This window comes from Dipteris shenzhenensis, chromosome 33 (genome assembly GCF_047967505.1).
Source record: "Dipteris shenzhenensis isolate YYH24624 ecotype China chromosome 33, Dip_SZ_1.0, whole genome shotgun sequence".
In the NCBI taxonomy this organism is placed as follows: Eukaryota; Viridiplantae; Streptophyta; class Polypodiopsida; order Gleicheniales; family Dipteridaceae; genus Dipteris; species Dipteris shenzhenensis.
In genome coordinates this window covers 1,608,904-1,623,617 of record NC_141628.1, presented here as the reverse complement: position 1 = coordinate 1,623,617, position 14,714 = coordinate 1,608,904, and the positions used below count along the sequence as shown (strand labels likewise).

At 42.4% G+C, this 14,714-nt stretch overlaps 1 protein-coding gene across 2 annotated transcripts; it reads left to right on the top strand.

The window, feature by feature from the left end:
• The first annotated feature begins 7,642 nt into the window (after positions 1–7,642).
• Positions 7,643–12,453, top strand: LOC147879527 (protein PHR1-LIKE 1-like). Of its 2 annotated transcripts, XR_015540638.1 has the most exons (8): positions 7,643–9,037; positions 9,231–9,441; positions 9,591–9,667; positions 9,778–9,817; positions 10,193–10,247; positions 10,612–10,681; positions 10,787–11,765; positions 12,191–12,453. XR_015540638.1 is itself a non-coding variant. In XM_087371565.1 (7 exons), the coding sequence occupies exons 1-7, from the start codon at positions 8,456–8,458 to the stop codon at positions 11,138–11,140; spliced, it is 1,389 nt and encodes a 462-aa protein (XP_087227691.1). In that variant the 5' UTR covers positions 7,643–8,455; the 3' UTR covers positions 11,141–12,453. The 2 variants fall into 2 exon arrangements, 1 of the variants encoding a protein (XP_087227691.1); XM_087371565.1 differs by having other exon boundaries at positions 10,787–12,453.
• The last annotated feature ends 2,261 nt before the right edge of the window (positions 12,454–14,714 follow it).

Here is a 14,714-nt window from a genome sequence, read left to right as displayed (position 1 = left end):
TGAAAATGTAGAATATATACAAACCCATTTAGGGTTAGGTTAGGGCATCTAACCCCTTCCTTTATAACACTCTATATGTGTTAGTGCTATGCACATGTAATCACATGATGTTGAGCGTGGTCTCTCAACACCTTCCCTCAAGATCAACATCATGAAGTAGGCCTTCCCTCAAGATGATGATTCTGGGGAATCGAAGAAGGACTGAACATTACATTCCATCACACCCCTTTAATGGGGATATCCTTCCTCTACGTCAAACCAAGAGCTTGTCGGCTTTTCTCGAAAAGCTCTTTACCGAGTGGTTTGGTAAAGATGTTTGCAACATTCTCTTTGCTATCACAATGCTGCAGTGTGATGTCACCAAGTAACACTCTTTCTCTGATGAAGTGTTCTCTGACATCAATGTGCTTTGTCGTGGAGTGATATACTGGATTCTTGGTCAATGCTTGAGCCGATTGATTATCACCGTATATTGTTGTCAAAGTAATCTGTTTCTGACAATTCTGAGCCATATAGCCTTACATGCACCTGCAGTGAGTGCTCTATATTCGGCTTCAATCGAAGACAAAGGAACAGGTAGCTATTTGTTTGACAACCATGATATAGCACCTTGACCAAGGAAAAATGCATATCCTTGTGTCGATCTCCTAGTCTCATGATCTCCGGCATAGTCACTGTCACGCAACCTTGGATAGCTTCCTTTGTATTCTATCCCAAACTGTCTTGTACCTCTGACGTATCTCAAGACTCTTTTGGCTGCATTCCAGCGAGTCTGATTTGCCATAAACTGTGCTAGCGAACTTACTGCATAACAAATATTTGGCCATGTGATAGTCAAATATATAAGAGATCCGATGAGCTGCCTATTGTACCTGTCATTGACTGTAGGCTTTTTTGAATCTTTTGTAAGTTTCAAACTCTGTTCCATGGGAGTGGCTGCAATCTTACAATCTGCCATATGAAACTTCTTCAAGAGACTGTCAACATATTTGAGCTGACTCAGAAAGGTGCTCTCTGAATCTCTCCAGAACTCAATTCCAAGACAATAGTGCATAAGTCCAAGATCTTTCATATCGAACTATGCAGATAAGTCTTGTTTCAATTTCTTGATGAAGCTATCCTTGCTTCCGGTCATAATCAGATCATCTATGTACAAAAGTGCAATAGTAATGTCTTCCCCTTGAACTTTGTCGTAGAGAGTATGATCTGCATTGGATTTCGTGTATTCTAGATCAGCAAAATACTTGTTGATTCTATTGTACCAACTTTTGGGTGCTTGCTTTAAGCCGTAGAGACTTTTCTTGAGATGGCAAACTTGATCCTTCTCTCCTGGTTCAAGATAACCTATTGGTTGTTGCAGATAGACTTCCTTGTCTAGGTAACCATGTCTAGGTAACCATTGAGAAATGCATTCTTGACATCGAGCTGATACACATTCCATCTACTGAGTGTAGCTAGTGATATCAACGCATCTCCTATGTATTTGAGATTTTCCATTTTGATTCCTCATCAAAGATTACATCTTTGGAGATAATGACCTTGCGGTTGATGGGATCATACTGTCAGAAACTAGAAGCGGAAGCACGAAGGAGAGAGGAGGGAGGAGAATATGAAGAGACACGCAGATGGGGCAACCAAAAGCTTAATGGAGGATGTCCAAATACAAAGGTTAGGAGCCTTTAAATAGGCTAGTCAGCCCATGCACAAAAGGGCCGACCCTCTATCCAAGAGACTAATCCCATACTACACCCAATTGCCCCCCCCTCTCATAGGCACACAACCTACTCACACACCTTGGGCGGGCATACCCACAACAAGGCCCTCTCTAGACGCACACATAAGATGCCCTCTAACACCCTCTCTGCAGCTCAGGTGTGTAGAGAATCCGTAGAAGAATGTCGATGAAGATGCAACCATGGACACTCCAACATCGCGAATACTGGATACACCTTGGAAAGAGCACCTGTCTGCCTTGCATCTCAGAATACACTGTCACCACAAACAGAGGAGGATTTGCTTGCCCACTCCAGCTACCCTGACGTGGAACCTTGAGCTATATACGCAACATGCTCTATATTGTCCCCTATCAGTTGACATGAACACATCATGCCTCGAATGATGAACTCGCAACACATCCGTCCATATCCACTTCTGTACCATGCAGTGACCTCGGAAATCATCCTGTTCGAAAGCTAGTACCCCCCCAGAGTAATTTCAACATGAGCTACTACTAGCCCGTTCCCCCGCCCACAAGCCCTCTTTGCCGTGACAACTGGGGGGAACATTCACTGCTCAGAAAAGTTATGGGACATGACAATCTTGAGCAAAGTCTGCTCTCGGATTATCACCCTGTGCCTTTGTCGATGAAGTCGGGTCACTCTCTTCAGATTTGCCCTTGTCCTTAGACTGACAATCTTTTGCCCGATGACCTTTCTTCCCACATTCAAAGCACTTGCCCTGGAATTTTCTCTTCTCTATCGACGTCGTGAGTGCCTACTCATCACCTTGAGACCCCTTTAGCTTACCCTGGGACACAAGGACAGTTTCCTCCTCTATGAGAAGAGAGCAGAGATCTTTGAAATCCAACTGATGGCTCATGACCTGGCACCGCAAGGATCGAGCAACCATGTCATACTGCTCTGGAAGTTTTGTGAGGAGAAGTGCAGCCAACTGTCCAGATGACAAAGCAGCACCCATTGCTGCTAGCTGATCATGAATGATCTTCACCTTGACGTATATCTAATATGTAGGTCATCTTGGTAGGGTATAGTACGTATACGTAATATGTAGGTCATCTTGGTATACAAAGAACCTATGACTTGGTAAATTGAAAATCTTATCGGATGAAACTGAAAGGATATGTCTAGAACTATGCAGCATAGTCTTAGCACCAAAAAATATCCAAATATTTTCCATGGTTATTGCAATCCTTTTAGCATTGTTAAGAGAATTAATGATACAACATATGGTTAGAACTGCACTCCAATGTCAAGGTTCATCAAATTTTCCATCTGATTGGACTCAAGAAAAAACTTAGAGACGGAGACTAATTAGTATCTCCTAGATACTTGACAGAGTTGGAGGATTTGACTTATATTTCACATGAAGAGGTTACCAAATCAACCTAGGAATAGAATTATTTGTAACTTGTAAGTACAGTAAGTAGAAGTATAACCTCATGAAGCCTGAACTTGGGAGAGAGTTTCTCCAATGTAAGCATTATCTAGCCTATAAGTTAATTTACCTTATCATTGCCATATTTAGCATAATCATGATCCAAGGAGAGACATCTTCAGTTTGGGTTTCATGTAACTATATGCCAGGAAGCTAACCTGAAGATGAATCGTTTTGTACTTAACTCTACTAAGTCCAAGATGTTAGAACAAATGGCAAATTGTTATTTTTTCCCAATCCTTCTAGAGTGTTGAATTGATAGATGCATATTCTTAACTAGAGCCTTGTATTTGGATAGAGGTCTAAGGAAGGGAATGAAGCCCATATGCTAAACATAGTAGTAGACTGGGGCTATATATTGGTATAGGGGATTAGCAATAGGAACACTAAGTAGTACCTTGACATTAGCTAGTATCTTGAATGAATATGACAATAGACTGAGAATATATATTGGTATTGGGCCTTAGTATTAGGAACATTGATCAATACCTCGATAGTGGGTCGGCATGGATGAGACTAACAAGCTAAATCAATGCATCCCTCCTTGATGGGGATTCTCTGGTATGTGAAATGGAGGTCTAGTGAACTAGGGCAAGGTTGTATGACTTTCCTATGACCTCCAATGCTAGGGCAAGCAACTTGCTTGAGTAGTTTTGACTGCTTGGGGGTGAGCATATTTCTCTCTACACTTGGGTAGTGAGTTTTAGATAGCACACTCAGTGGTTACGATTCTAGTCCATGGTTTAGAAGTTGACCCAGTGAAGGAGGCCTTGCAAGTTGACTCCATGAAGTAGTCATCTCAGATGCGGCTTGAGCGAGCTCACCTTTCAAACCATTTTCTTCTCAATTTTATATCAAACCAATTTAAGACGACCATAAATCTCTTGTTCCATGGCCACATGCTTTCCCAGTTGATCAAAGGGAGAGAGTCTAAAGCATGATCCATCTCTTGCTGTCGTATTTAACCTCCTCAAATTGGACTTCAATTCCGCTAATGGATTCCTTCCCACTCTTTGCTACACCACTCTTACCCAATACTTCATTTTGCCTAGTAAGCAACAAAACCTCCTAGTCATAAGGCTTAACTGTCCCTTGCCTTTTGAACACTTAATGCAAAGGGAACTTTTTCGTGCCCAATGAGTACATAGTCGTCCCTTCCACTTTCTTCCAACTGGTCAAGAATTTGAGGCTTGAAGGGTCTTTTGCACCCTTTAGCATATGTCATCTCTAATGTGGAGTAGTTGCATCTATTGTGGAGCTATTGCCCTATCTTTTGTGACTTGGTTGTTGACAAACACCCTTGGATAGTTACAAGGAAAGCAACTAAAGGTAGCCTTGTTGATCTATTCCTACCCTAGATTCTACACAACGTTTCTTTTTTATTTCCTTGCACTTAACACAGGGATCTACCCAAATTTTCATTCTAGATTTGGATCCAGGTGTCGTCCTTGCCTAACCCAAATTTTCCTTTCACACCTAGATCGATCCTGCTCAACAGATCCATTTGACCTCCTAGATTTTCCTTTATCTAGATTGTTCTCCTCTCGAATCCTCTTGCAACATGCACTTGAATCCTATTGTCCTAGATCCTCCTACCCCAGATACTTCTAACCCATATCATCCTACCCTAGGTGTTGCTACTAAATCCCATCCGATTCCCAGATTCTATCTTGATCCCTGGACTATATCTAGCTTCCCAAGTTCTTGTTCTATTTGAGACTCGAATTAGCCTATATTTTCACCCTACTACTTAGATTCTATTTTGAATTTTGCACAACCTCTTGGTTTTTGTCTTTCTACCCAAATTTTGAGTTACTGTTTTCTTGACTACTTTGCTAGTTTAGGCACTTAGAAAGAGTTGCATTAAATTTCCCTAAAAAATTTAGGGTTTTTGCTTTATTTAGCTTGCATTTTTACCCTCATCTTAGAGGGAATATTGTTTGATTGCACTTATTTAGCCAAGCGTTGGGTTGTTGGGTGAATGTGTTTGTTTAGCGTAGAAACCAATTACAATAAGTGTGGGTAGCTTGTGCATGACTTAGAATGACAATTTATTTATCAAAGCTTTGTCTTAGCAATAGATCGATGGCACCAATTACCCCTTATGGAGTTTCATGGTCAAAATACTGTTGGTGGCCAAAAGCTCATAGGGACTGGTAAATGGGGATGAAGTCCATCCCATTGATGTTTCCCTAATGCAATAGCCACACATGTGGAAACCGAGCTGCTATCTTAGCTGGGCCTATGCCAACGATTGCTATACTTGAAAAAAGAAGATGGGATGCTCATGATACAAAATCTCTTGCCTTAATTTCTTTCAAGTCAAGAGGTTCATTATTCCTCATACTAGGTCCTCTTTGTGGACCTAGCATGTCTTTTAGACAATGTATTAGGCTAAGAATAAGGCAAGGGTCTCATTTCTCAAGAAGAGCTTGAGAAATTGAATATGCATGAGGGAGATAGTATGTTTGAGAGTTTTTGACTAAGTCCATGATCTCAAAGAGCAACTTCTCAATATTTATAAGATCATTTCTGAAAAAGGCTTGATCCCTAGAACATGGCAATCGCAGTGGGAGTCCTACCTAAGTTTCCACACTTTGCTTACACTATCTATATGAGTGCCTTCTAGACATCCTTTATGTTTTAGGCAAAAAGAGGAACTTGCTTTTTATTTTCTCTTTTAGCAAAATAGGATATGCTATTATTTTTATTCTTTCTAATTCCTCTTCTGATAAAAAAAGAGGATATGCTATTATTTTTGAAGATCAATGCATTATTAGAGCTAGAGACAAAGACTACCAAAATAGTCACTACAGACACTCTTCATCATGACTTGCGTCACTTGGATACGCATGATAGTAGCAAGCAAAACGCTTGTGTGGTAACAATAAAATCTACAAAGATAGATGCATGATTAGGGCATGCTAGATTTGCTGATGTAAACTACAGTTGTTTGCAACTTTTTAAGAAACACAATATGGGTCTGAATATGTTACACTAGAGACCCCTCCAAAGCATGTTTGTGAAGGATGCATAGAAATGCATTTCCAAGGGATGGATCCATCCGGCTATCTGAAAATTGTAGCTTATACATACTGATATGTGTGGGCCCATGAGGACCATGGGAAAGTATCTTTTTTTGTGATCACTTTTGTAGATTTACTTGGGTCAATACTTTGAAGGAGAAGTCAGAAGTGTTTATGTATATTTAGCAATATGTTGCCATGCCTAAAATCTTTGATGGAGATTGTTAGGTGTATCACAAAGTGTAGAAAGTCGCTATATAAGTTGTGGATGGAAGCCATTATATATGTTGCACACATTTTGAACACCATCACGTCCTTTAAGGCTTGGCATGACAAGAAACCTGAGGTGGGTTACCTTAGTGTGTTTGGACATAAGTATATGCAATGTGCTTCAATAGATAAGAGGTAAACTAGACGACAAGGCCATGAAATGCATATTTATTAGCTATAGCAATAAAATAAGGGATACCATCTCTACAATAATCATTTTTTATAGAATAAATGTAATCTTTGTTGAAATCTCAAATTAGTCCATGATCGCATTTGAATAACAACTTTCAGGTTGCATGTTATAGGAGCTACTCTCATTGCTTGATAATTGCAGATTACAACAAACAAAAATTCACAAGGTGTCTTTAGGAGCGAAAACAAAGCATGCCACCTTTAGTTAGCTTGACCCAACCTTCTCTAAAACTCCCCTATATCTACCCCATCAGATGTCTTCCTGCTCTTTGTGAAACCTTTCTTAGCTTTGTTTTCCCTAGCAATGTCCACCTTGATTCTCCATGGACATGTGCTTCAAGAGCAAGTGACACAACGGATTCTCTCTTTGGCGCACGCTGCTAGTGTTGTCTCGTCCACAATCAATACAACCAGTGAAGAATTCCTCCTTGTGAACTTGTGAATCTAAGACACTCATTTAAAAGCTTAGATCAATGTGATGCACCGGAACTGATTTGTGAATAGATGGGTGCAGAGGTATCCTTTGCACATGCATGTATCACGTGTTGGAGGGCCCTCTGTCCTTGTGGGGTTGAAAAGATGGCAATCCTTCAAATGGTAAACCCCTCTCATTTTTGCGAGTCATGTGAAAGCGTAAGGTTTATGAGTGAAAAGGGTTGGAGGGTGTGGAAAGGTAAGTTTCATCATATGAGGCTTGGAGAAAAAGCAAGGGCAGAGAAGGGGTGAGTGGACGTGAGGAGGAAGGACTTTGGATGAGACGTGAGGAAAGACTAAGGAGGAGGTGGAGGTGGAGGTGGAGGAGGATGAGGAGGACTCGAGCAGAGAAGTAGTGGTCTTTTGTGAATTTGCACATTGCCATGAATCGTCAGAGGAATCTCTTCTGACGTTCCTTTTTTGGAGCACTGCTTCCCACGGTCCCCTCCTTTTGCCTTGTCTCCTTCCCGCTCCTCAAGACTCGCGCATGTTTTCATCCTAGTCTTTCGATTTGCCACGTATTTGTTTCAACTTGCAACGCGCAGACATGAATTTCATTTTATGCATTTTCCGTGCCGCGAGAGAAGCCGCATCACTTGCAGAGCGATTGACGAGAGAGAGAGAGAGAGAGAGAGAGAGAGAGTGTGACTGATTTTGATTGAATGATTGATTGCGGTGAACGAGAGAGAAAGAGAGAGAGAGGCGTTTTGCGATTAAGAGAAGGTGGGCACTGTGCAGCAGCAGCGCGGGAATGGAAAGGAGGGCGAGCTCTGCCATTGGGTATTGCGCCTGGTGGTGGGACAAGAGTTTCTAAAAATAGGGGAGCAGGGGAGTGGAGGGGGCAATTCGCGGTGGAGGTCTGTGGCGTCGGAAAGATTCCACTTCAACAGTCTGAGGAGAGAGGGAGAGACAAAAAAGAGAGAGAGAGAGAGAGGCGATTGGAGAAAGCGAAGAAAAACAAGCTATGGAGCTGACCGTGGAAACGGAAGCAGGAGAGAACCAGAGAGCTTGATCGAAAAGGATTATTCTACACAGGTCGAGATTGGATGCAAGAGCAAGCTCGCAAACGTTGGCTTGCATCAGAGTTGCAGAGAAAAGAAACCACGGAAAGGATTGATACAGAGCTTTTGGCTTTTGCTTGTGAGCTTGTAGCTGACTGATTCAGAGCTTTGGCTTTTTGCCTCTTCTTCAGCTCTCCATCTTCATTCTCTACATCATCGATGGCGAGCTCGCCTATGACTCTCTGATCTGATCTTCATCTGCTCAGCCTTCTCTTCCTTCTTTCCTGCTTCGCCATCGCCATCGCCATCGCCATCGCCATGAACGCTATGAAGCGACAGAAGATTGACTCTCCTCCTTCCTTTGCCCCTTCCTCCTTCCCCAACTCTTTCTCCTCCAACGAACCCCATGCTTCCCTCCCCCCCCTCCCCTCTCCTCCCTTCCTTGATTGCCCCTTCCCTTCCTCCTCTCAGCCTGCTCCCTTCGCCGCTTCCTCCAGCTTCTGCACTGCCCTCCACTCCTCCTCCTCCGTCGCTTCCCATCGCCCCCCCATCCGCCTCTCTTTCTATTCCCAGTCCGCCAAATCTACCGTCAAAACCTTGACCCTTCCTGCCCAGTCCACGCAGTCCGGGATCACTTCCGCTAGCCTCTCCAATCAGCAGCCCCCCAAAGACCCCGATTTTATCGATTCCATTCAAGAAATTCTCAACTTTTCGGACGAGACGTCTCAATGCAGCGAGCACCAGGGATGTGGTGGGACTGCAAGCGGGACTGCCTTCAGCGACGGCCGAAATCGCCGCTCAGAATGGGAAACGTGGGCTGACCTTGTGCCAGAAGAGGACTCGTTTGCTACATGTTGGAATGATCTGCTTGGAGTGGAAGGTGAAGACCCCGGTTTACGAGTAAGTTTCTAGCGTTAGCTTTGGCCCCTTTTCACATTTGGGTTTTTGGTTACCGCCGAGTGCCACCCCTAAGATCGAGGGTTTCCAATAGCTTTTACTTTGGGGTTGGGATTGGAATGGGCTTATTAAAGAAATGCAGCGTCCCTCGGCGATATAGAACCTGTCGCGTATTGATGTTCTGAATGCTTGTCAGGTTGGCTACCATCCAAAGAGAGCTGCCAACTTGAATTTGGAGCCACAGGTTGCCCAGCAGTGGCCAACTCCAGCCCCCGCAAGTAGCTCCCAGTGTGGACCTGCCCCTGCAGCATCAGATAGTCAGAGTGGAAACAAGTCCCGGCTTAGGTGGACTCCAGAGCTTCATGAACGATTTGTGGAAGCAGTGAACCAGCTGGGTGGTGCAGAGAGTAAGTTCGAGGAACCAGTGATATGGAATGCCAATAAGTCCCTCAAGCTGGTTCAGCTGACTAGTCTGTGCATTTTTAAAATTTTGAATGTCTTGTTGTAAAAGGGGATTGCGTTAGAGAGGCCTGATAGCATTTTATGCTGCATGCAGAAGCCACACCGAAGGGTGTGCTAAAGGTCATGAATGTGGAGGGACTGACCATATATCATGTTAAAAGCCATCTGCAGGTTAGAAATAAACGGTCTGGAATAAGCAGCTGTATATTGCCTATCTCACTGGCATCATGTCTTAAAGCATTGCGTGGCAGATCTCACGTTTCATCTTTTTGTGGCTGCAGAAATATCGGGTTGCCAAGTACATCCCAGATTCTCCTGAATGTAAGTGTGAATCATATATTCTCGTTCAATACCAATTAATCTCTTGATCCCAAAACAAATAGACAGTTCTAAGCAGGTAGAATGGTCGCTTCTATGCCATCAAACTGAAGTAAAGCTTTAGGACTCATGAATCTGGTGGAAATGCAACTTATATATTTTATGGGCAATCTATTTTGCACCATTCAGACAGCGGCACAGGTTTGAAATTGCGTTGACATCTTGAACAGAAGAAGGCATAATTTGAATGCCAAGGCTTTTGGGAATTGGGGTGGAGGTTTAGTTATGCCAGATGTGCTATGGCCTTGCAAAGCTAATTGTGTGTGTGCATGGATACTTGCTGTTGTTTATTCTGTCTTTTGGTCAACCTTGATACAGGTAGAGCCGACAAGAAGAGGACTGCAAATGAAGGGCCTGCTTTGGACCCAAAAATGTGAGTATGCCTTTTGTGATTAATGAAACTGGTAAATTTTGACTGGTTTGCGTGGTCTGTAATGATGCAGGAGAAGCTGGCTAGGTTTGGCGTGGAATGTGCAGTCTCTTTCTAGACTGAGACTTTTAGTGTTTTATTCTGCTGTGTCAGATGCATTACAAGGAAATAATGTCTTGTGACATTTTTCCTTTGCGCTGGGATAGTATTGACTGGGGGTCTTGCCAAGGGTTGTCCCAAATTTGCCTAAAAGATTGGCCTAATTAGTAATCTATGTGTTTCTTGCTCTATCTGTTAGGCTTTTATCTGTTTTAACTGCAACTTCCAATGTGGTAAGGCTGACCCTAGCTGCGCCATTTGGTGGCAGGGGTGTCCAAATAAGTGAAGCATTGCGCTTGCAGATGGATATGCAAAAGCGCTTACATGAACAACTGGAGGTTTGTCTACACCTTAATGCTGGGAATATGGTAGGCATGGTGGTCTAGATGTCTGAGCTTAATGTGCAGGTTCTGATTACTTGTTTTTGAAAACTGATTCCACAGCTTCAAAGGAATTTGCAATTGCGCATTGAAGAACAAGGGAGGAATCTTCAGAAAATGTTTCAGGATCAGCAGAAAACAGAGACATTAGTGAGCTCGCCTGGCATTGAGACTTCACAGCCTCCTTATAAGTCTCACCTGGCCTCTTCTGAAGCAGCTCTTGGCCCCCCTGTTCCTGCACCATCGGATCTGCCTACCCTACCTACAGTTAAAGCCCAGTCGGCTGGACAAAATCACTGTAATTATATTGTTTCTGAGGAGGAAAAAAAGAAAAGGATCCATGAAGATAATGAAGACCCTTCTGCTGCTCCAAAACCTGATGCTGAGTTACTGGAACACGTGAGAGTCCCACTTTAACTGTGGTAACTTCATGCCACATTTTAATCCCTCAGCCCTTTCTCATGCACCGAGTTTAGTAATGCTAGAAGATCTGCAGCAGCAGCAAGTCCTACAAAAGTGGCTTGCCATGACTCAGAAAGGATGCTGCTTTTCATGTTATCATTGCAGCTCCTTGGTCAAGGGAGATGAGAGGCCATTATTGTTAAATAATTATGTTTGCATCAGAAATCTGTACAAACAGACAAGCCTTGGCTGCCCAATTCTGTTGGCCCACGTGTGTGGATCTCGTCCATTTGAAGGGGATGTATATATTCGTTCAATTGGTCCCATTATTTAGCTTTGTTAGTATGAGAGAAGGCCAGCTGTGCTATCAGCTTGCAAGCCAGTCTTCACTCAATCGTGGCCCAGTCGTTGGAAGCACACACCGATGTTTATGATTTGTGTGTTTAATTGGACTCTCCAGTGTTTCTTTGTGCCTTTTGTTACTTTTTTTTGTGAAGTTTGGAAATTGCTACTTTTCCAAAGAGAATTTGGATCGGGAGGCTGCCACAAAACATGATTTGGAACATGACATTCCCTCCTAGGGTGTTTGGGACTAGTTCCAGAGTCAAGGATATTCATTGGTTGTGCTGTTCAGCAAAAGGTAATTCATATGTTGAATGCTTTTCTTTAGAATGAATGCAGGAACATACTGCACTTGTGTCTCTGGGATGTTCTTCTCTATCTAACTGAGCTTTTGGTTGGTTAGCTCTAGTGTGCAGTGACGTGAATTCCAAGTGAAAAGATCTGTCAATTTATGCATACGTGCAACACATCATATTTTCTGGTTACTAGCTAATCTTGTCACTAATCTTTATTGAAAACAGGACGATGTTTGTCTTTACTGATGCATAATTTGGGGAGAGTTTATTTATTGCTTAATTAAGGAGAGGTAGTTTATAAATATAGACAAAGTCATTCAGAGTTTTGACCTGCCTTGTCCGGTTGTGCATGCTGTGCCACTGCGAGACCTTGTTGAGATGGCTGCCGTTTTCAACCACCTAAGAAGAGAAATTTGTTTCAATACAGGAGTGCAGAAGCATTTCAGTACAGGAGTGCAATTGTACGGAGTTTTATCAGCTACCATGCAACAGATGAGTAAAGCTGGTAGTACCCAACTGTGTTGTGCTGTGAAAAGACCTTGGACATAATATGGAGAATCTTGGGACCCAGTCCTGGGCAGAATGGTTATGGGACAGATCGAAAGATATGACCTGTTCTGAAAGAAATACATTTGTCAATTTGTGAAGAGAAACTGTCATAATACAAGTGTGGGATTGGTGAAATTACAATAGGCATGAAATGTCTGATTCTTCATCACTTAGTGCTGCATTATGTTTGCTTCCACATGTGCTCGCTGTATTAATATGAGAGTATACAATGTGAGTTGAGTAAAGATTTGGGGGGGCAGAATACCCATTGAGATTTTTGCAGCCAAAATTGATCACACTACACAAGGGGTCAAGGTGGGGATGAGGAAAAGTGCTCTCCCCGTGGGCTATGAGGCCTCCCATCTTTCTCCCTATCCCCATGACCTCCAACCTATCCTCCTAATCTCTCTCTATGGAGGATCTTCCTTCTCTGGACTTCACTCTGCTACAATGTTCTCGTGCTCCCTTCGCCTGAAGGCTTTTGATTTAGAAATACACCACATTACACATAGAAAGTAAGTAGACTCAATCATGAGAATACATCACAGTGAAAGTAGAACTCTGGATTGTGGTTCAACATGGTGACAGAGATATTTGCGTATTATCTTTCAGATAACACAAGATAGCTTGCAGAGGTTGAGTCTTTGATTAAGAGGAAGTAGATATTGATAGAGAGAGAACTTTCAAGTCAGTAGCTCCAAACCATCTTTGTCCTATTAAACTAGGGGTTTAAAATTTCAAACAGCAGTGATCTTTGTAGGGCATCATTTTGCCTTTATGAGCTAAAATGTGCACATGTATATCAAAAATATTCAACCCTCCATGCAATTTGGGTACTGGAGGAATTTGCAAGCTTTTCTTCCCATGCTTTGACTCCCAAAAAAATTCCATAATGGTGGACATGAAGGAAGACAAATCCTTCTTAGTAAAGAAAATCAATGGCAGATAAAACTGAATATAAGCCACCAAGATAGACTGAACAATGCGACGGCAGACATGCAACGGCCAAGTAGCCAACTTCCAATATTCCTGTTTTTTCTTCAATTTAGCAAGAACCCAGTCAATCTTTTGATGGCGAGTAATGCTCCAACCTAAAGGATATCCAAGATGATGAATCAATTGATTTGGTGGAACAATTTCCCCTGGCCAGAGTAGTCTTTGCCAATCCTTAGAATGCAATGGCAACAAGTGGGATTTCTGAAAATTAATATGTAGGCTAGCTGTAGCAGTAGCCAATCCATACAAAGAGAGTCTGCATTAGCGAAGAAAGATCTCTTGGAGGTTTTTTGGCATGAAGAATGAATCATCTGCATAAGCATGAGCAACCAATGAGCAACTTGCAGGAATTTCTAGCCCATGTAATGTAGTCGTCGCCACCAAATGATCAATATATTGAAGCATTGGATGCTTGGCTATAGCATACAAAATAGCACTGAGAGGGCGACCTTGCCTAACTGAACATCTAAGTGTCCAGGGCTATGATAGGTCTCCAGATAAAGCCAAAAGATAACATGCTGCAATTTTTGATCAAATCCCAAAGCCTGCATACTCTGAGCTGTAAAGTCCCATTGAATGGTGTCTACAGGATAAGCACATCCTTCTCTATATACTTGGCATACTCACTCCCAACATAGGCATCTGCAATGCTATCTGTACTATGGCCATACTGAGCTAAATGTAGGCCATCATGTAAGTATTCCTTGATTCAATCAACCACCATTTTGGTGATTATCTTGTATATCACCGGCATCAGAGTAATGGGCCTCCAATCAACTAATGACTCATAAATGGGCTTTTTGGGAAGAAGTTTAACCAACCCTTTCTTCTAAGGATCCGGCATACATTGATTTTGCTAATGCAGTATTGATCATTTGCAGCAAAGGGAATTTCAGCTGATCCCAAAAAGCCAAGTAAAATTCCATCGTGAGACCACCCAACCAGGAGATTTCCATCTACCACATGATTTGACAGCATCACTTAGCTCTTGTTCAGTGAAAGGAGCTTCTAAATCCAAGGCTTGCACATGAGACACAATTAGAGTGACATGCTGTAATAAATTTTCCCTTGCCGTAATAAACTCTTGTGAAGGTAAGTCAGCTTTTCCAAAATGAGAAGAAAAATGTTGAACACAAGTTGCAGCAAGTTGTGCCTTGGAAGAAGTCCAAACACCATCTGGTTATAAAGCCCTGCAAATATTTTGAGAAGACCATCTGTAATGCAACCCTTTAAAAAAGGCTTTAGAGGAGCAACCTTTATCCAAAAAGGCTATCTGTCTTGATATTTTCCTATTGTCATTGCATTGCAAATAATATTTTGCCTGACATAAAATTTGATTTTTTTGATAAGATAGATTCTTGAGGTGACTCAACTCTGTGAAAGAATGGCACTGAGATTTAACCCTA